This window comes from Copadichromis virginalis, linkage group LG7 (genome assembly GCF_057382275.1).
Source record: "Copadichromis virginalis isolate Kocher_CV1m ecotype Utaka linkage group LG7, C_Virginalis_male_GT1.1, whole genome shotgun sequence".
Taxonomy (NCBI): Eukaryota; Metazoa; Chordata; class Actinopteri; order Cichliformes; family Cichlidae; genus Copadichromis; species Copadichromis virginalis.
The window spans coordinates 47,708,936-47,729,944 of record NC_140624.1 but is presented as its reverse complement, the minus strand read 5'-3'; the positions used below and the strand labels follow the sequence as shown (position 1 = coordinate 47,729,944).

At 38.5% G+C, this 21,009-nt stretch overlaps 1 protein-coding gene across 3 annotated transcripts in view; it reads right to left on the bottom strand.

Annotated features, from left to right (window-relative positions):
* Positions 1–736: 736 nt before the first annotated feature.
* Positions 737–21,009, bottom strand: part of znf618 (zinc finger protein 618) — a 45,772-nt gene continuing 25,499 nt past the window's right edge. For 2 of the 3 annotated variants that reach the window (XM_085463835.1, XM_085463836.1), the window contains exons 5-15: positions 18,599–18,688; positions 17,510–17,590; positions 16,696–16,785; positions 16,246–16,335; positions 15,977–16,066; positions 13,178–13,255; positions 10,072–10,116; positions 9,501–9,578; positions 7,629–7,787; positions 6,005–7,104; positions 737–5,662 (exon numbers count right to left, since the gene is read on the bottom strand). In XM_085463835.1, the coding sequence (XP_085319961.1) occupies positions 5,114–5,662; positions 6,005–7,104; positions 7,629–7,787; positions 9,501–9,578; positions 10,072–10,116; positions 13,178–13,255; positions 15,977–16,066; positions 16,246–16,335; positions 16,696–16,785; positions 17,510–17,590; positions 18,599–18,688 (2,450 nt within the window). In that variant the 3' untranslated portion in view covers positions 737–5,113. The remainder of the gene's footprint in view (positions 5,663–6,004; positions 7,105–7,628; positions 7,788–9,500; positions 9,579–10,071; positions 10,117–13,177; positions 13,256–15,976; positions 16,067–16,245; positions 16,336–16,695; positions 16,786–17,509; positions 17,591–18,598; positions 18,689–21,009) is intronic. The other variant, XM_085463837.1, reaches the window with a different exon arrangement.

Sequence of the window (21,009 nt, the reverse complement as noted above, 5' to 3'; positions counted from 1 at the left end):
CAGCAGAGGGGTGTTGAAGAGAGGAGGTTAGGTTGCAGAGTGTGTGTGTGTGTGTGTGTGTGTGAGTGAGTGTGAGGGGGTTGGTGAGGCACTGGAGGAAGAGTGGGGGAGGCTAACTTGGATGCATGTGCTGCAAATTAGGCAGGCAGCCCCTCATGTTGGTAGCAGCGGAGGAGGCAAGAGCGCGGGAGTTTCTGCATGGCTGCAGACTGCTGCTTGCACCTTGGGGGATGACTGACCCGGGTGCGAAAAGAGGGAAGCCAACACAGAAGGCTATGACGAACACTTGCTTGCCAGTGGCCCCCCCACCCCCTCTCTCTTTAGCCCTATACGCAGCCCCTGGGGAACCCTTGCACGCAGTTAAGCAGCCTCTGCATATCCACTCCCCATGTGAGTCTTCAGTCGCTCTTTTCTTTAAACAAGACCTCCTTTCCCCTCTACATGTGTTTGAGGCCTGCCGTCCCCTCCTCCCCTCCCTCGGCCACCGGGAAAAGACTGTGCTTCATTTCGTTCTGGATGGGAGTCTACATTTGTTCTGAAAATAAGCAGGCAGCCTCATTTTGCAGGAATATGCACAAACGTCTTCAAGGTTTCACGCCTGATAAACACAGAAGCAGAGTTCTATTTCACTGCAACACTTGAATACACACTTCCACAAGAAGTACAAACAATACTATCCAGGTAATCTCTCTCCAGTCACACTCACACGCAGATAAATAAAATTTCTGCACCACGGTTTGACACAGATTTGGAGTTTATTCACACATAACATACTACAGTGGGTAATGTATTCAAGAAACATTGAACAGCGCTGTCATATGACACAGGAAAAACAAAAAACAAAAACAACGAAAAAGACACCGAACCCTTTCTTTGCCATTATATAAAAATAGTGTTGCTACAAAAGTATAAATTAGGTTTACTAATAAGACAACTCAGATCTGACTCTACACAGGAAAATGCTGCCAAAGTGCGATAAAAAGACAAAATGAAGAGAATCAAAACATACTTTTTTTTGCGTTTTAGCAGAGTATAAAAAGGAAGAAATACCTGTAAAATAGGATGAAAGCAACACTAATTTCTTAACCTGAATTGATAATACAGACTATAATCCATAGTTAAAACAGAACAGATCTCCATGTTAGCATTCTTATACCACATTTTAACAACCAAACTTTTATTATCTGAATAAGTTAAAATCCTGAAACAAAATAAAACTTACAGCTGATTTCAGTTTTCTAGTAACAGTATCTAAGTTGAGTTTTCTATTATATCAAAACCTTCTGAAATGCTACTGTAGAAAAAGAGGTATAATGTTATTGGTGCTCCCTACTTTATCTCTGAAATGAAGGTGCCCCCTTGTGGCATAAAAACAGCAGTTCTCTTGTATTTACATACTACATCCTCTGAAAATGGATGATGTCAACCCATTAACACCAGTCCACAATCAGCACAGCTACTCCCACCTTGAAAGGTTAGAATTCAGTCCGGGGTGTCTTAAACATCAACTGAGAGCCAATATGATTCATTTCCATCTGATGACAGACACTGGCTTATAATGTTATATATCAGAACTCTTATTAAAAGCATGCATATCTTAGATATACTCGTTTAATCAACAAAAGAACGCTATTTCTACAGAAAATTAAGTTGACATCATTACGTCAACAATGGCATTTTGTCCCAGAGCATATCCTATTGAAAATACTTATTTAAAAACTCTAAGAAAAAAATCCCTTCATCATTCAGTTGAGGATAACTTGAAACCACAAATCATTGTACAGTATTTTGACTATGTCTTTGACGAGCCTAAATTTTTGTATGAACATCTGATTCCCAATCTTTAAATTACAACACTACCTTCTGAGTACTGAGGTAAAACATTGGATTGGTAATTAAAAAATTAAATACAATTTACAGCAATTTTTCTTCTTCTTCCTCTTCTTTTTTTGATTTTTTTTTTACCAAAATATATAAATATATATATTTAAAAAAACACATTAGATATATTAAGAAAACCATTATGGGGAAAAAAAGCATTTATGAAATACTAAATCAAAGCTTGGAGGTAAGGAGGGCTACAGTCTATTAAAAAACATCTTGTGTAGTTATGAACAGTTTGTAATGCAGAGCCTTTGACCTTTAATTGACATAAGGGTTTTAAAGTTTTAATGCCACTAAAACAAAGATGACAAATGTTATGACATAAGTAAAAAGGGCATTCTGGTGTAATAAAAGAATCTGATGTCCAACCATAATCTGATAATTGCTCCCTCTCTTTTCTTGCGTGTCGTTTTCTGTCATTCTTCACAAACTAAAAGGTTACAGTCACATTAACCTTATATTTAACTGTAAACTGTCCTTCACCAACCCTCGAAAAAAGGACGTGATCTTTAGGTTCAAATGCGGATGATTAGCATCGATCGCTACGAGGATGACGGGGCAGCCTTTCAGTCAATAAGCACGATATGCAGAAGCATCAGAGTAGTGACATCAGTTCCAAATACAGTGTGTCAGTGTTTCTATTGGCCGGAAAAATGAACCGATTCAAGGTCAAAAGTGACACTGAAACAGGAAATGAATGTTTGAATGGACCTGTCGTACACAAGCAGCAGCTGAAATGAACGAGACAATACTGAGAGGGAACACATGTATGTCTGTACCTGAAGTTGCCCGAGGGCTTAAAGTTGGGCAAAGTTTGTTTTTTACTCTTAATCGTGTAATAAAGTGATATTTAGGTTGGCTGTTAGCATTTAAGGGGCAGGTGATGTAGCCCGAGGCCCTAAAACAATATAAAAACAGCCAAATGACAATTTTCAAAACGAGTCTCTGATATCTACCACTGAGTCATTGCAGTGTACGTTTATACAGTGGATACTTGTTACATGTGGATACTGTGCTACTGTAAAGATTATTACTGACCTCGTGGGAATGAAAAAGATGAAAGCATACATGCTCAGTTAATCTGACATTTTGACAACAAGCACTTTAAAAGTACAGTGGTTGTCCATGAGTCGTCTGAGCACTGGGACACTGCTTTGTTTCCCTTTCTATGCAAATAAAAGAAAAAGTAAATACAATGTCTACAAGCCATTGAAAGGATGAGTGAAAAGAAGGCCATTAAACAGTAATATAAAGGCATGATGTTGGCTCTGACTGTAGGGTTTAAGGTGATTGCATGAAAGAGACTTAAGGCCCAAAAAACAGAGATAACAAACCAGTACTCGACTAATTAGTACCAGAAGCAACAAACAAGATTTACAGTATAGCTTCCATTCATCCAAGTCATTTTAGGAGGTAAAAGCTCAAGTGTATGTATACTAGGATCCATAAAAAAATAAATAACTTGACATATGCATGCGTTGACTTTAGTAAATGCACAAGCAGAATGTGTCCTGTAAAAAATAAACCCTCAGTGTTTCTTCTCTTGTTTGTTGCGATTGGCACTAACTGTATTTGGGGTGGAACGTTTCACAAAAGTCACGGTTCAGTACATACCTCGGCATTGAGGTCACAGTTTGGTTTCTTTTCGGTACAGTGAGGAAAAGTGGCGGTGCCTTCTTGGATATGGTCATTCCTGAGAAAATCCCATTGATTTTACAAACAAATAACTGAAAGAGTTTATCCTTGATAATTAACTGTAGGAGTGTGATGAGAACAGTCGGAAAAACTATGGCCTGTGGATAAAGCTTATTGCCTTAAAACGGGAAACGTGTAGCTCACAAAAGGAAGACAGCATGTATATACGAAATTATAAATGCGAAGCGCATAAGTCCCTACTGACAAGTCTTTTCAGACTGAGCTTAAAAAAAAAATAGATTTATAGGCGCAAACAAAGATTTATGCAAGTATCAATTAGCATTTTGCCTCCAAGCGACAGCCTTTCATCTGAGGGAAATGCAAAGGTAAAATGTCTTCAGTGTAAAAACAACTTACGCAATTCTTAATCGGCTACAGAGCTGAGTGATGTAGCCGTACTGGAAACTAACAATGAGATAGTCAAAAGGGTCACATAATGCTGTCACTGCTCGATATAATGTACGGATTAATCACGTTTTTGTAACTGCCTGTTAGGATATGGTACAGCTGATTGAAATCGAACCACAAACAGATTCTAATGTGATGTTTTCCTCTGTGTAGATGTATGAAAATCACTTGTAAAGAAATGTCCACCAAAGATAACGTTTATCATTTCGTCTCTTCTGTGCAAGTCAGTGAGTTTGACTTTTATATCTAGCAGCATAAGACTTGTATCTAGAATGAAAACGTTGGATCACTTTTCTTTACCATTGGTAACATAAAAAAAGAAAAGCATCACACTTGTTTTGTCTGTGTTTTTCTGCTACTTTTTACTTTTTTAAATGAAAAAGTTGCATGCACTGCATGCGAATCATCTGCAGCTACATTTTAGGACACTGATGCAACCATCAAAGTCAACTGCAATGATTAAGCTCTCAGTTACCTGCCCGTGGCTGAATGTGCTGAAAAATAAACATTTCTATGACTTGTGATAATAAATGATAAACCTAGTACACCTATTTGTCAGAGGTGCAATGGCAGTGAAGATCCACCGCTTGATTTTTTTTGTCATACACCAATGAATATTACTTTAGAGATTGTAAATACCTGGTCAACTTTGACAGTCAATTTTCAGAGGTCTATGACAGGAGCTTCAAGCAATGAATTCTTTACCTGAAAATGTTGTCATCCAGTGAGAATAACAGCATTGTAGCCTTGTAGTAGTTTAGTTAATAGGCTGGAGTAAATCAAATCACTGGCTGTGACAAGACTAAACTCATCCTGCTTATGTGTGCATCCCAAACCGAGGGCAGAGTACCAAACAGGACAATCTTTTGAGAGTTACTGTTCCACCCCTACATTTTGGCCACAGTACTTAACAACTCCATAAAAAATATGTAATACACCGTATTGTTTTATGGGTGTTTGCAACCTTAACAATGTGACTTTATCTTTAAATATTTGTCTCGAGAAGTATTTAATGTCCATACACATTTATGTTTACAGTTAGGCTAAACCTAAAATATATAAATAATAGTCTTGAGTCATTGGTTGGAGGTGAAGGTTTGGTTGATTAGGTTAGTTAGGTTTTCTTCTAGCCCATGTTAGAGTGAAGGAAAATTAGTTTGTTCATTTCCTCAGCAGTTACCTGCTGCCTCCTCTTCATAGCCAAGCTCTGCTCACACACAGTCACGCACTCTCTGCGTATGCCCACAGCAGGCACTGCAAGTAGCCACAGTGCCAGGCGAGCGAGCCTGGGGAACTTCTCGCCCACTGTTGAGCTCCAATACTGGAAGAGATCAGGTGCACCTTGGAGGAGAGGCTCAGCCAGGTATTGAAAAATCTCTTGTCTAACTTGGCTTTGGCTGTCATCATTACCAGACACGGTGCAAGATGAGGAGGACCCGCGTGAGGGGCCACCATTGTTTCCACTTCCCTCTACTCGGCTTATTTTAGGAGTGGGGGGGCCATCGGCGTCCCGCTCGTCACCACCTGAACCTCCACCACCAGTGATACCACCATCCCTAGTTTCAGCAGCCATTTCGCACGCACGAGAGATTATGTCTTCATGCTGGTAGGCTGGCACTGAACGCAGCTTGAGCTGTGGGTCCAGGACCATAGCAACCTGGTGAGCTCGTTCAACCTGGCAAAAAGGTAAAATGATACTGTCAGTACTTACTCATAGAAAATACTCCCTTTATCTTATTGTTGTTAAACACTGTGTATTGTACAACCGTGGTCCCCAACCCCCGGGCCTCGGACCAGTACCGGTCCGTGAGAGTTGAGGTTGTGGCGCAAAAAAGGTTGGGGACCGCTGTTGTACAATCGAGATGCAAATATCAGGTGAAATGAATTTTATAAAATAAAAACTTGAATTGCTACACAGAACAAGCCAGTTCTAATGTAACTTATTTAAATTAAGATAAAAGAAACATTCATTTAGCAATACAGAAGTTATTAAGTGTAAGGAATACCAGTTTAATACCTTGAAGTTTTCCTTGAGTGCTTCTAGGAAATAGTGGCAGAGTTTGCTAGCTGTGCCGGTTCCAGCCTCTCCAGCTTTGGATGTGAAGAACTTCTCCAAGCGCAGGTAGACGGGCAGCACCTGCTGTAAAGTTGGTCTCCTCTGGCTGCTCAGCTCCAGAGCTGCCAGGCGCAGAGGTGCCAGCAGACAAGCCAGGGTGCCTAGCAGATGCTTGTTGAGACCTTGGAGGAGCGGGGCTGTGGCCTTACTGCGGCCATAAGCCTCACAAATCTGTTCAAAGTGGGCATGGACCTGCAGGAGAGCTTCGGCCATACGATCCCAACAAGGAGGGGTGGGGCATTGTGCAGGGTTGCCCTGTGGACCTTCCTCAGTTGTGCTTGTGGATGTGTTGGTACACTGTTCATCACGGAGAATGAGTGTGGTAGAGGAGGAGATATCTCTGCATGTGGAGAGAAGCTCAGCCAGCTCATGAAGCCCTCGAGCCTGGAGGCTTCGCTTCCCAAGAACGGCCTGAACAACCGCACCGAGTGAGCATCCTGCGCAGCGCAAACATATCCGCCCCCGGCCCCCGCCTCCCAGTGGTGACCCTCCAAATCCTGCCGCCCACACTCTGGGCTCAGAGACATACACAGTGCGGATGTCTGACATCACAAACTCAGAAAGCACGTTCTGCACCCAGTGATGAACCTGTTCTGGCCCTTCCCTCAGCTCAGCCTCCCTTACACCAAGCACGTAACGCTTTAGTCTCGAGCCCTCCACCTGGTAGGCTGTTAGAACGTAGCAAGCGTCTGGGCCAGATGTCTGGGAGTGGCAGGTGACGGCGATGCCAAGCGAAGCATTTGAGCCTAGAGCACACGTGACCTTGACTTTTACTTGGTTGTACATGCGGGGCAGCTGCCGCAGTGCCAAGGCACTCATGTTGCCAAGAGCATCACGGGTTGAGTAGGCACCATGACGAGCACCCGTATCCACTAGGGTCTGTGCCAACTTCAGGAAGTCCTTGCTGTTGAGCACATTTAGCATGCTCAGATCTGAACACATTACCCGTAATAGGCGTTCAGCCACCTGCTGGCGCTCCTTCTCAGGTAGTCCATTATTCTCTGCCAGGACAGACAGCAGATGGATGGTTAGGAAAGCAGAACAAATGATAAGAAAGACAATTAGTGTTTATGTTTCTTTGGATATTCTGGCAGAAACATTAAAATAAGAAAAAGGATATAAAAACAATCAGAGAGGGATTATGACATAGTGTGAAGTCATTGCAATCAAAGGGGAAAGCTACACAGAGCAGACACCACTGCTGCCTTTATTAATCAGAGACATAGATGGCTTCTATGTTAATGTTCCTAGTAGGCTTATTTAATAAACCAATGACATGATGAGAGCTACAGCACGAATGCAACATTACTGTACTTTCAAAGAGCTGTTGGCATAGTGCTTTAGTGCTACACAGAAAACAATCCAAATGTCCAAAATGTTTTATTTCTGTTTATTTTTACTTATTCAGTAGCGATAAAGGCAGAAAATGTTGTGAAAGAGACAGGTATGCAAGAAAATTGCCCAGTGGGATATTACATATGGGAAGCCTCTTAACCACCAGGCTTAATGAAGGTGCGGTACTTACGGGTGAGAGCATGGTTTCTCTGGGAGATACTTTGAGGCTGGATTTGTAGTTTAACTGAGGAATGGGCCTGAGCCTGAGAGCCTCTCCACAGCTGCTCCTGAGGACCCGATACTGAAGAGGTTTTGGGAGAGTCCCCTTTGGTGTGGTTCTCATTATCAGCTGTTGACAGAGAGATGGAAGAGCTGGCTGAGTTGTTAATGGAAAAAAGCACAAGTTAATTGTATTGAGTGGAAGAAAATGTAAAGATTAAAACCATGACACAAAACAACTGTCTTTAAAAGAACCAATAACTTGGCCTCCCTGTGGTTGACAAATTGCACCTTAAAAATAAATACCACAAGTTAAAGAATTATTTTCCTAGTTGTTTCTCATTATAAGATCACACAGCGTTCCATCTATGGTAATTAATTTGCCAAAGTCAATCTCGGCAATATTAAAAAAAAAACCTCAAATCCAACTGATATATAATTTGTTTCACAGCTGAATCTGACTAATAATCATACAATTCCAGCTGAAGACAGGGAACATGATTCATACTTAACAGGATAACTACTTACAGTTGAACACTTTCAACATTAAATATTAAATAAAAAGGCTCAAAGACAGATACTTTCTTGCTTTCCTGGTTTGCATCTTTATTTATTTTTGTGTTAGTAAGTTTTGCAAGAATATTTGGCTTAATTGCTTAAAAACTGATTTTCTTCAGAACTGTAAAAAAAAAATCAGCATTGACATTTTATGATTAACTGACAACATAAAAGCAGAGCAGAGAATGCAACTTTATTCTGTGCAGTCCTGGGACACGAAGCACACCCCATGATTCAGTAGCTTACAGAACCACTTTTAGCAGAAAGAACTTGAAGTCATCCTTTTCTGCATGACTTTATGTCTCTCACATCGCTGTGAAGAACCTCTGGCCCACTCTTTTTTGCAATATTGCTTTACTTCATTGAGGTTTGCAGGCATTTATCTTAAGGTCCCCCTACAACATTTCAGTTGGGTTAAGGTCTGGACTTTTTTTCAGCCGATCTGTTGCTGCTCTGATTGGTCTGTCAGTATACTGTTCTGCTGCATCATGTTGCAGTTCACAGTTAACTTTATCACACCACAAGCACACGCACAAGTCCTGTAGCTGCAAAACAAGCCAAAATGATACAGGTATATCTGTATCTACCACAGTGTTCGATTGAGGTGTTTGTGCAGATAAGGCGTGTCTGTTTTTTTTGCCAAATGTGGTTCACTTGTGCATTACGGCCAAACATCTCTTTCTTCTCATCTGTCCCAAGGACATTGTGTTTTTGTGGCTTGTTTAGATGCAAATGTCTCGACCTAAGCTGTGCTGTCATGCTCTTCTTAGAGAGAAGAGGCTGTTTTCTGGCAAACCTTCCAAACAAGCCCTACTTATTCAGTCCTTTTCGAATTGTCCTGTCATAAACTTTAACATTTAACATGATAACTGAGGCCTTTATGTAAAGTCTGAGATGTAGCTTTTGGGTTAAACCTTTTCGGATTTACCCCTGGAAAGTTTGTAGATGCAGTAAAGGTGTTTCTTGCAGGACTGCACAGAGTCTAGAGAAAACTCTCTTTTCACATGGACAGACAGACAGACACACACACACACACACACACAGTGACAAATGATGCATCAAATCTTTGCAACACTATTTCCAGCAAACTCAGATCCAGATCTGCAACAACCCTCATTATTGGCAGATATAGAAATATTATGTACAGTAACACGGAATACTAATTAAACAGTGGTGATATGTGATGAATGGCAGTTTTGAATGTATTGCAGCCACTGACACTGCGTTCACGTTACGTACTTTTTCTGCTGTCGTGCTTTACATGCATTTGTAGTCGTGGACTCACCAGCATGGGACTGCATGTGCTCCAGCAGGTTGTTGTAGAACTGGAACTGGATGCCACAGGCACCACAAGTGTACGGTTCTAAAAAAATCACAAGGCCCAGAAGAGTGTTGACTCTTTGTCAGAGGCAAAAATTAAAATATGGTCTGTCCCTGACGTGCACTGGATTTCTGCAAAATACAGCAGCTCCGAAACTCAGGCACGCCAGTATGTGGTAAAAGTGACTCCTTTTGAAAAAGCATTTATGAAATCTATGATTTTTTTATAGAGATATTTAATACTTAACAATAACAGTGAGCCTAATACGGTAAAATGTTGCTGCCCATAGGAGGCAATGCTAAGTTGTCAGATGTCAGTAAGACTAACAATGGGCATCTTGGTCAGACACTTTCTTGTTATAGTCAAGCCAAAAAGAAGAAAAATATATCACCACAATTACATAAAGAAAAATTTTCACTAAATAACAACAGATTTTTAAAAAAAATCAAGGAAAACAGAGAAAATGGCAAAATAAGCAAGGTGCGTGCTTACATGCATATATTTGTTTAAGGCAGAGAGGTGTGGTTAGACTTACTCTGTGCTGTAGAGAAAGAGGTGGCCACCAGAGGGCTTGGCGTTCCTGTTAACAGGAGGACAGGAGGGGGAGGAATTTAAAACTACAGAGACAGTGGACCACCATCACTCATTTCCCTTCCTCATTTTATCACCGCATTAATATAACTTCATTTATTGTTTATTTTATTTTTATGCATTCATATTGTGTTTACTTTGAATATAATGGAACACAACAGAAAAATAAAGCAATTTACTAAACCTTGGAAAGATAGATAATATTGTATTGATTCTTTAAAAAGCAACTAAAGTGCTCCATGTCCACACCTAAACATTAAAAACATACCAGATTTACATATAGCCCTTATGTTCTTTGACATAATCTTCTTGTTTATGGATATACCACTCAAAATGCTCCTCCCACACTTATGGTACATGTCAATTGAGTGTTTTTATAAGTGAGGAATTGCTTTGCAAGCCACCAGACTGAGACAAAATAGAATAGACTGACAGGTGCCGTCCCTCTTTTCCAGCCTCGTCCAGCTGTGCAAACACTGAGCAAATGCCTGATTGGATGAAACTAACATGGCAGCTTGTTTGCCATGAAGTATTCTCTTCATAAATAAAAAAAGTCCAACATATAGGAAAAAGATGTAAGGTGAGAAAGAAACTGATTGCTTAAACTGATTTTAGATTGACAATGGCTACTTTAATGCTTCTCAAGAGTTTTTAGAGCTGCTGTCTCTCACTGGAACGCTTGTATTTGCATAAAGTAGCTTAATTTAACTTAAGCAAATCATGAGTAAGCAACTCAATTTCCTGTCACTCAACACGCAACTCTGCACTGTCAGACAGCACTGCTTTCCTGTGGACATTAAGAGCATCAAGCACCACTTTTGATAACCACTGAAACTCATCCACAGTATCAAAATAACAGCCCTTCTTTTTATCTTAGAGAAGAAAAAGAAGTTTAAGGGTCCCAAATCTGAAACAGGATCAGTGAAGGATAACAATTACATTGGTAAATAATGAAAAATGTCTGCATTTTCACTGAGTTGGTACATGTTGACATGTGCCACGGTTCAGGTCATTTGTGCTTTATGTTCTTCTGACTTCTCAAGATTTTACAGGGTTATTCCATCTCAAATTAAGGTGGGCCTACTGCTCAACCATCCCCAATTTGCAGTGATTGCTGTGAAATTTTAGCTATACTTTTCAAGATCCATCTGCCTACCTATCTATCTTTTCTATCTGTCAACCACTTTCAGGCGATTTTTTCACAAATTGAAATCTGAGGCAATGTTTGAACATGATTAACTCAAAAACTATTACAGATAAAAGCCCAAAATCTGTCCCAAATTATAAATCTTGATTCATTTCTTTGGTGAGAAGTACCAGGGAAAATTTCTCCTTTTATCTTCAAGAGTTTTTGACGTGTACATATTCAAGCATTGCCTCAGATTTCAACGTGTGAAAAAAAAAAAAAAAAAAAAAAAAAAAAAAAAAGTCTAAAAATATGTTGAGGGACCATTTTGCAAAAAGAAGAAGAAAAAAAATCTTGGGAGATTATTTGTTATATGAATCTATATGTGTTTATGTGTTACATAAAATATGTGTTTCCAAACTTTGGACCATAAAGTTTGTAGGAAAACAGAAGGTCGAGCAGAAAATGTTTTAAAACTTAGCTGCTCTGAGTTGGAACGACCCTTCAGTCTGCCCCTGGGGGATGAATTCACAGTGCACAATTCAGTGAATGTTGTAGGAAACAACAGGCTGTTTCTTGGAGGCACAGTTGACGTGATGCATCTTATTTGTGCTTGAATCATAAAGGCTCATTCACTAAAGATTTCTGTTACGGCTCTAATCCAAATATAAAGTTAACACAGTTTAACACAAAAACCTGTATTTCTTTTTCTTCACAAGACCTTGATGTGGTCACCAATATAAGTGTAATCCAGGACCCAAAAATATTTATCATGATATTTTTGAAAATTTGCAATAACGATGTAACCGACAATATAATTGACAAAATACTTTACAACTCCACAACTTTATTAGTGCAAAAAACCCCATCAATGTATTTTCACTTAAACAAGCAGCTTTTTTTAAGTGCATTAAAGTTATATAAAAATTTAACAGTGTAAATACAAATTCCTTGCTGACAGTTTAACTAAAAAGGCATTTCCAGTGGAAATTGGCCGACATATCCTCAGCATAACCATGTATAATATCCACAAAACTTAAAAAGAGGTTATACATACGCATACGCTAATATTACGTTGAAGCACAGTACGTATCACTCCGCGAAGCTCCTGACTACGGTAGCTAAAATGCTCCGACACTCCATCAAGTGGTGCGGCTTCGTAGCTTAGCAAAGTCGTACTAAAACATTTTTGAGCGGTTTGGTAATAACAACGGCTCGCTTGCATGCTCTACCAAAAAATGTGCTTTGGTGTGTATCTGATGGACGAAAGCCAAACCAGTTCCACACCACTGATGTTGCAGCATTTTTACAAACCAGTTCTGGTTCATCTGTTTCATTCAACGACCCGCCTTCTCATTCTCCGTCGCCACCGTGCTTTTTCCGCCAAGTGCGTATGTAAACAAAGGCACTACGCATGCGCGTTTTACCCATATTCTATCGTGATATTTCATTTTCTTATCATTGCCTAACATTATAACGGTATTACCGTGAAGGGTATGATATGGCCCAGCCCTAGTTGATAAACATGACATCACATGGAATTTTGTGTCAGGAATGTGACCACTTGTACTTTTTGTATTCGCATTACCATGCATTGCTCCTTTTGTGCACAACAAAACAGTGTAAGAACATTTTGATAACACCTCATATGAACCCAAACACAACAGGATGAAGTTAATGCTCTACAATTTAAGCTAGTATATGCAGTTAGATGAAACAAACCTCTCCATCTACATCTTCAGCCCAGGCATGGGTAGCAAAGCAATGTTTGCAGAAATGGTTTCTATTCTTCCATTAATTCATATACCTGAACTGTAGCATTACTAAAAATATTGTTTTTATTGTTTGAACAAAAATAATACATTTCCACCCCCCAAAAAAACCCACCAACAACAACAAAAAAAACCCAGTGACTTGTGCTCACCGCTCGAGTTCTGTGAACTGTTTGTGTCAACCAGACTGGACTGAATTGCACTTTCCAATTTCCGCCTGAATGGGCTGTCTGTATGTGAGAAAACAGGAAAAACGATGAGTGACATGGTCAGGCCAACGACTGTGGATAACATTTTTAATTTAAACTGAATCCGCACAACAGTTAGAGAGGGGAAGCAAAGTTAATGACGTGCAATTTACACTTGATTTTAGTTTGCAGCATGCAAATCAATCACGCTAACAGCCTTGAAAATGATCCAAACGTTCAAATGATATTTAAATATGGGTTTAATTCCTCCTCTTCATTCCATCTTTTTGACCCACTTTTAAGCTCTGTGTGTGTGTGTGTGTGCCATGCTTTAAATAGTTCTTTATGGCACACTGCTTCTTAGCAGAATTACTTTTTTTTTTGTTAGGGGAGGAGATTTGGGGGGGCCTTTAGAAAATAAAAATTAATGTGTAATTTCTTGTGTTCAGCAGCTAATATTTAGGTGCTTTAGGCAATTAAAAAAAAAAGATGACATCAAATTTATCATTTAAATTGTTCACCCAACCATTCAGCAAAGATTCATTTCCTGCAAAGATATCACATATGCAACAGTAACCTTACACACAATTAGCAGAAACTAACAATTCCAACAATAGTGCAGTTTTTTTTTTAAAATCCTCAGCCAATCACAGAGCACTTAGGTTCTACATTGCCAAATCTAGAAATTATGTGTAAATGTGAATGTCCACTGGTGAACAAAAACATTATTACTTCCCAGCCTAATATGCTCCTTGTGTTTTTTGTGCAGTCAACATAGCATCAAGCACCCAGAGCATGACCTCCTCAAGCTCTGAAGGTTCCCTGTGGTATCTGGCACTGATTTGTCAGCAGCAGTCTTGAAAGTTGTAAACCAGAGATGCCAAGCATCACACCCAAACAGCCTCTTCATGGTTTCTTCCTCCTCAGTGATCAGTGACTAGGTTCTTATCACTGCTGACATGAGACGTATTTTTTCAGAGGCAATTTAGACGAGTCTTTGGGTCATCAAAATTATGGAGGACCACAAGAGCCACACGCATCAAAATAAAGAATTCTGTGCTTAAATAATGAATTGTAGAATAAATTCAGCATTTGTAAATTCATTTTTGCATTCCACATTAAAAAACCTGTTTTTCAAAATGTTTTTTAAAAACCTCATTTCAAAATAATTTTTTAAAATTCCACATTAAATTAGCATGAGTACTGCAAAGTTTTGTAGTACTAAAAAATAAATAAATTAATTAAAAAAAAAAAAAAAAAAAAAAAAATCACACAAGCATCACACATCTGACATATTCCAGTTCCATTTTGTGCAGTACACTGTTGAAATTATAAACTATACATTCTAGTTATTCACTTATCAGTGATTCTTGAGTAAATGGATGTCACTGATAAATCTGTGGTGATTCACCTGCAAGTGTTTTTAACAAACTTTGTTTTTTGTAGAATTCATCAGCAGCTGTGGAGAGATGCATTCAAATATCTTCTGGTTCCACTTTTCCTAACCTGGAAGCTGAGGATGGCTTAATCCTGACAAGGACACAAACCTCAGCGCTTATCATAGATGTTCCTCCGTGCAGCCATTCCGGAGAGAGAGCAACGACCACTGATTAAGATCAGCAAGAAATCTGTTCCTTTCTGGCAACTTGGGAAACTTCTAATAAGAAAGTTTGCATTCTTAGAACAATGCTGGGTCATGTGTGATGTGTTATCATATGAGGACATTACATTTGTCTTAATTCTGCTCTATTAAGTGTTTTGATCATTGATCAAATATGGCAGCTTTGTGTTGTGCTGCAAGTTAAAACCGACTGTCCTCATGAGCACAGCATCTAACAACTCTCCTTAAAGTCAATTGAATTCAACTGGGCACAATGGTTTTCAGTGGGTGAAACATTCATCACTCATCTGTTACACCGGAGAAGTCACTTGGATGAGTGATAAAACAATTTTCCACAGAAACATCCAGAGCAAGTAACCTTTTGGGCATATGCTTGCCTGTAATTCATTCATCAAGAGATTTTTTTTTAAATGTATACATTTGTTTTCAGTTGTTGTTTCTCTTGGCTTAATTTCAGCCTTAGAAGCATCTCTCAGAAGAAACCCACTGTAAACTTTTTGCCAATAATTTGACAAAAAGATTGTTGAGCCAGGTGGTGGTTTAAGACCAAAACTGAACTCAAACAGTAAATTCACACAGTGAAGTAAAGTTACTAAAGTTTTGTACCCCCCCCCTCCATTTTATTTCTTGCAGATTTTTATTTTATTTATTAATTTTTTTTTATATTCATACAAATGTGTACAAGTTACAGACTTCCTCAGTAAATTTGCACTCTTTCAGAGTCATTTGAATTGTGTGTTAAAGGAGAAAGAGATTAGCAGGTAAAGTAGAGGATGCAGAGTCCATTTTAATTACCGTTTCAAATTATGTTTTAAAAAACATTTTGAAAATCAGCTTTTTAATGTGGAATTCGAAAATTAATTTACAAATGCAGAATTAATTCTACAATTCATTATTTAAGCACAAAAATGTTCAACATATGACAGTTATTATGAACATTATCAGCTTCAAATGTTACAGTGTGGCCCACTAGTGTATGTGATCTGTAAATAGTACTTCGACAAAAAAGGCAGATTTGATGGTCAAATTTCAGTATGTGTGTTTGTGTCCAAGGTAAAAAAAAAAGGTTCAAGGGTTATAAGGCATGCGACTTTTCCTATATAAATGAAAAAAGTAAAAAAAAAAAACAAATTTATGCTTACTTTTTATCTTTCCAGTTTGGCTGTGGCCAAATTTACTCATATCCATGCTACCACATTCCTGTATCCGTGATGTCTTCAAATCAAATGAACCTACATGAAAAAGGAGCATCTTGGATTGCATTCATTGCACAACTTTAGAAACAAAATACATGACACTGTCCATACAACAAGGTTTAGAGCTGCATATGAGATTTCATACTGTACAAAAATAAAATGAAGAAATGACTCATTATCATAATAAATAAAGCACAGAAAACAAATGAACTCACCCATTGGCGTGTGAAGAGCAACATGTTCCTGGTACGGGTTGAAATACTTGTACTGCTTCCCACAGAATTCACAAACATAGCTCCCAGTTTCTGGAAACAAGAAAACACATAAACAAACCTTTGTCCTCTTCTGTATCCACGATGGTTATAATAAGAAGGAGTAAAGATTAAATCTGTTGGATTAGTTGTCTTCAGTTAAGATGAAGAATAGCGTTTTTGCACATGCCTTACTTCACTAGAGAGAAGCAGAAAACAAGAAGTCGATATCGAGTGGAAAGAGGAAGAAGCAGTGACTCTGACTGGATGTTGTTTGTTTTGTTTTTTTTACAGTTTACATTTAGCAGTACATAATAGTGATTAGAAACACAGGGGTTTCCCTGTTTTGTGCATGGAGGTTCACACTATCACCCATAAAAGTCATTAATGCAGTGATAAGTGCAGGATTCCCACCTGCAAACACTGCCAATAGTGTTTTAAGGGGCACGTGCTGCTGTCTGCTGAACCCGCTGTCTCTGTAGAGGTGGGTGAGTGCTTTTTCCCCTGCGAAAAAGGACTTATGGACTTATGTTTGGAAACCTTACCAGTCTTTACTTAACGTATATCCTTGGTGTTATTTACACTGAGTATCACAATGTCTTAACGCCTTTTCACTATACGGTGTTCAATACTTTTAACTGGACAGAAGACTGAAACTGTAAGGCCCTAAAACATCACCGAATTTTAACTTAAAGAAAACTTTCTGGAAAATCTTTCTATATACTTCTTCTGCAGGGAAACACAAAAGCCAAGCTACCTTAAAATGAATTTTGTAATCTCATTCTGCTGTGGTATGTCTTCATTTTGAAATCATACTCTGTACAGACATCTGCAGCGATATTATTGCATTTGTCCTGATGGTTCAGTACACAACCCTCAGCTCAGTATTAAAATTCCCTGGTTTAATGCGATTCCTCCGTGTTGAAGTAATCAAAGAAATAAAATATTTTTCAAAATTTTCAGATTTTGAAAAGTTAACTGTGCACAACTTCCACTTATTTTAAAATATAATTTTTATTTACTTTATGCTTGTGAACAAGGAGTTTAAAGCCTTTTTTTGACTGACTGCAGCATTTTATTATCCCAACTCTAACAATAAGAATAACTGCCTATCAGGCACTTTTTTGTCTGCTAAACTTAAATCAAACTAAACCAATCAATGAATATACCAAACTGTGAATTTTGTGTACAGATATCTGTGTACCTCAAGTACACCAAACAGTCTTACTTGGTCCAATTTTCTGATAGGGTTCAACTGGCTCCTCTTCTTTAAGGCCATCCACAGGTAGCACCACCTGTTCGTATGGATCTGAGAGAAGAAAAGGAAGATGACCAAGCCGATTATCTTCTCACAATACTCGTCACAAAACTTGAGCTCTTTCAGATATGTAATACTACAATAATCACATGAGTTCAATTCCTGCCTGCATCTCATCTTTTACCCAGTATATCCACTATCCCTCCTCGGTACATGGTCGAACCATCTCAGCCTCACCTCTCTAACTTTGTTTCAACTGCTCAACCTAAACCGTTCTTAAACTCTGCTATTTCTTGGCCTCCTCTCTTCTTGTCAGGTTCACAGTATCCGAACCATACATCATAACAGGTCTCACTACCATCTTGTAAATCATTCCTTTCACTCTTGCTGCTATCCTTCTGTCACAAATCTGACACACTGACACTCGTCTCTCACTCAGGTCCCTGAGGTCATGTGATCAGGGCTTGCTGGTTGTCCATCCAGGCTGAAAACGAAAGGTGACAGAGCTTTTGTAACTTTGGCCCCCAGACTCTGGAATTCTCCCTTTGAGCTTGAGATCCGTGGACTCCGTGGTCTCTTTTGAAAAAAACTAAAAAGTCATATTTTTAAACTTGCTTTTGGTTAATTTTTGTTTTTATGATTTAGCTTCTGTGAAGATCTTTGTGATTTTTATCTTGAAAGGTGCTATACAAGTAAAATTTTACTTAGGTAACTCTTTCCACAGAGTTCACCCAGCCTGCACTCTCCTCTTCACCTCTGCTCCTTGTATCCTCACCTTTCCTCCTGCCTTGCGCTCATTTACACACATGTATTCTGCCATGCCTCTGCTGACTTTCATTCTTCTAAAAGTTTAAGGGCCCTTAATTCCCTTGACTTGCAGACCACATTTAGACACTGGCCATCCCTTCTGTTTTTTGGAGTCCTTGAATAAAATGCTTAATTTTATTTTATTTTTTTCCTCCATATAAACAATCTAGCCCCCTTTGTTTAGATTTTGCAGTTGCTGCAGAAAGTACAGATTTTTCCACGAGGAATGATTGAAAATTGTGCAAAACTTACCATCAACTGCATGCAGATCACGATGCTCCTGAAAGCAGCTATAGTATTTATACTTCTTTCCACAGATGTCACAGGAGTAACGGAAGCTACCTGTAGATAAAAGGAACAAGCCAACAATGAACAACACTGACAGTACAAACAGTGTTTAATTTATTACCAAATTCAGGTAACGCTAGCTAGACAAAAAAAAAAAAAAAAAAAAAAAAAAAAACGCTCGGGAAAACTAAATAATATCAACACACGTATGGACTGTGTAAAGTTCTGAGATCAAGAGAGAGAAATGGCTTAAACTGAACATTGGACCAAGCACGTACACGGCATATATTTTAGCCAACTGAAATGCACCGCACAGCGATTTAACACACATGTAATTCCAAAGTGTGTTGTTGCTTTCAACTGAAGGTCAGGGGTCCTATTTTTCTGTTTTCTTTCTTTTTTTTTGTCTATTTGCACCACAAACAAGGTTAAATTAACAAAAATGTTTAAAGTACAAAGGATAAGATAGGACTCCAGTGCATCCAAACAGGGAGGGAAGAATTCCAGGTATAAAGCTCTGAGAAAAGGGGTCATCCCATGCCCACAACAATTCACAAGTTTTCTCAGTTCATGTCATTGATAACCTTAGAAAAATGTTATTTCATTGAGGCTTTAAAAAACAAACAAACACACAAAAAAAAAACAACCTTGACCTTTAAGTGGAACGATCAGAGGTTAATAATGAGCTTAATATTTTTATGACAACATTAATATCAAAAGCTAAAAATAAAAGCAAAATAACCCCACAAAGAAAATAGAAAGCTGCATTTAAATTAAAGTAACATATATATTGTTAGTTAACAGCAAGTTCACACAATTAAAAGAAGATCTCTTTTTAATCGAAATGTACGCGTCTGTGACTATGTACATACTATTATGTATTGTTCAAAAGTGTTTAAATGTGCAATATAATGTTACTTTAGTCTTACTTTGTTATTTTTACTTTTGTTGATGTAGGATTCACTGACATTTCTTTCCAAGTGTATAAAGGGCGTGAAAGGGCATCAGAGATGAAGATTGCTTCTTCTGCTCTTGTTAATTTTGTTGTGGGGTAAAACATTGTTCAGCCAGGTGGCTGTTGACAAGTGAGAACTGAAGTGCCTCTACACACTGCAGTCAACTGCTGTCTGAAGGCAATCTGTTGCATAAAAAGCACAGCACAAAGACTTGTAAGACAAAAATCAATTTTCCAGTTCTTTCAGGTTTAGTCTCTCTCTGTAATAACATGTCTGACGTTGTCCCTGCAAAAGGCCCCTCATCACACACCCATGTGAAATGTTTTATTATTTAGCAGCAGAGTGACAACTTCTAAATTTTCTCCAGCCTGTTCTCAAGGGGCACTTAATCCAATCAGCTGCATTCTTAGCTGAATTCCTGAGGCACTTCAAGGATGTAATAGACAGAAGGGCTGTTAATAAATTCTGAATTTCACTATATAATCAAGTTTAAAAAGAAAAAAAGGGGGGGGAACCACATTCAAATGTGGAAAAAAATAAAGCTGCAGTACTGGCAGGTGTCTCACAAACTACATAAAACACAAAGTTGAATTTCCGAAAAGGTGTGCAGCGTCTGCGACTCTTAATATAGCACTATGGCACATAGTGAGTGTTTGTGGGGGTACAAAATGAGAAAAGTAGACCGGTGTAGGACCTTCTGCTTCCGATTTCAGACACATAGCTGGCAGTGCAAGTAGAGAGAAGATTTAACCTACATAAATTAGTGAATATACATGGATGAATAATCGGCTGAACTGAAGGTAAACCGCAAGGCGTACCATTTACCTTTTGCATTTTGCTTGTTCTTTTCTTTAAGCTAAAGTAAGTAAGCTAAATAAAAGCAGGCTGATTCATGTTTGATGTCACACCTACACCTTAAAAAAAAAAAAAAAAATTCCAAAGGTTGAGGCTCAGCACGCACTATACCCTGAAGGAAACCCTGAAAGCATCACGGATCAATTTTCATTGATTAAATTCAATTAAAACTACTACTAATACTAATGATAATAAGAATATTAGTGACAATAATAAAAACCACAGGCTCAAACCATTTTAAGTAAAACCTGAAAATGACTTTTGGCATTGTTTGACAGCTCAGGTACATACTGTGCAAAATATGTTAAAAGTAAGCGTTATGTAAGCAAAGCAAATGGCCATTTAAAAGTGGACAAAGAATAGCTAACAGGTGATTAAAAAGATTTTTTTATTTTACAGTAATAACAGTAATTATTAGCATGAGTAATTGCATTTATAATACTGCCTGGCTGCAGTGCTGTGTATATTACATCAATTCTCCCACTAATTAAAATAAATTTCCATAAATCAGTGAATTCCTGGTGTTTGTCAGTATAATCAAAGCTTCTGTTAAATCAGTGGTCC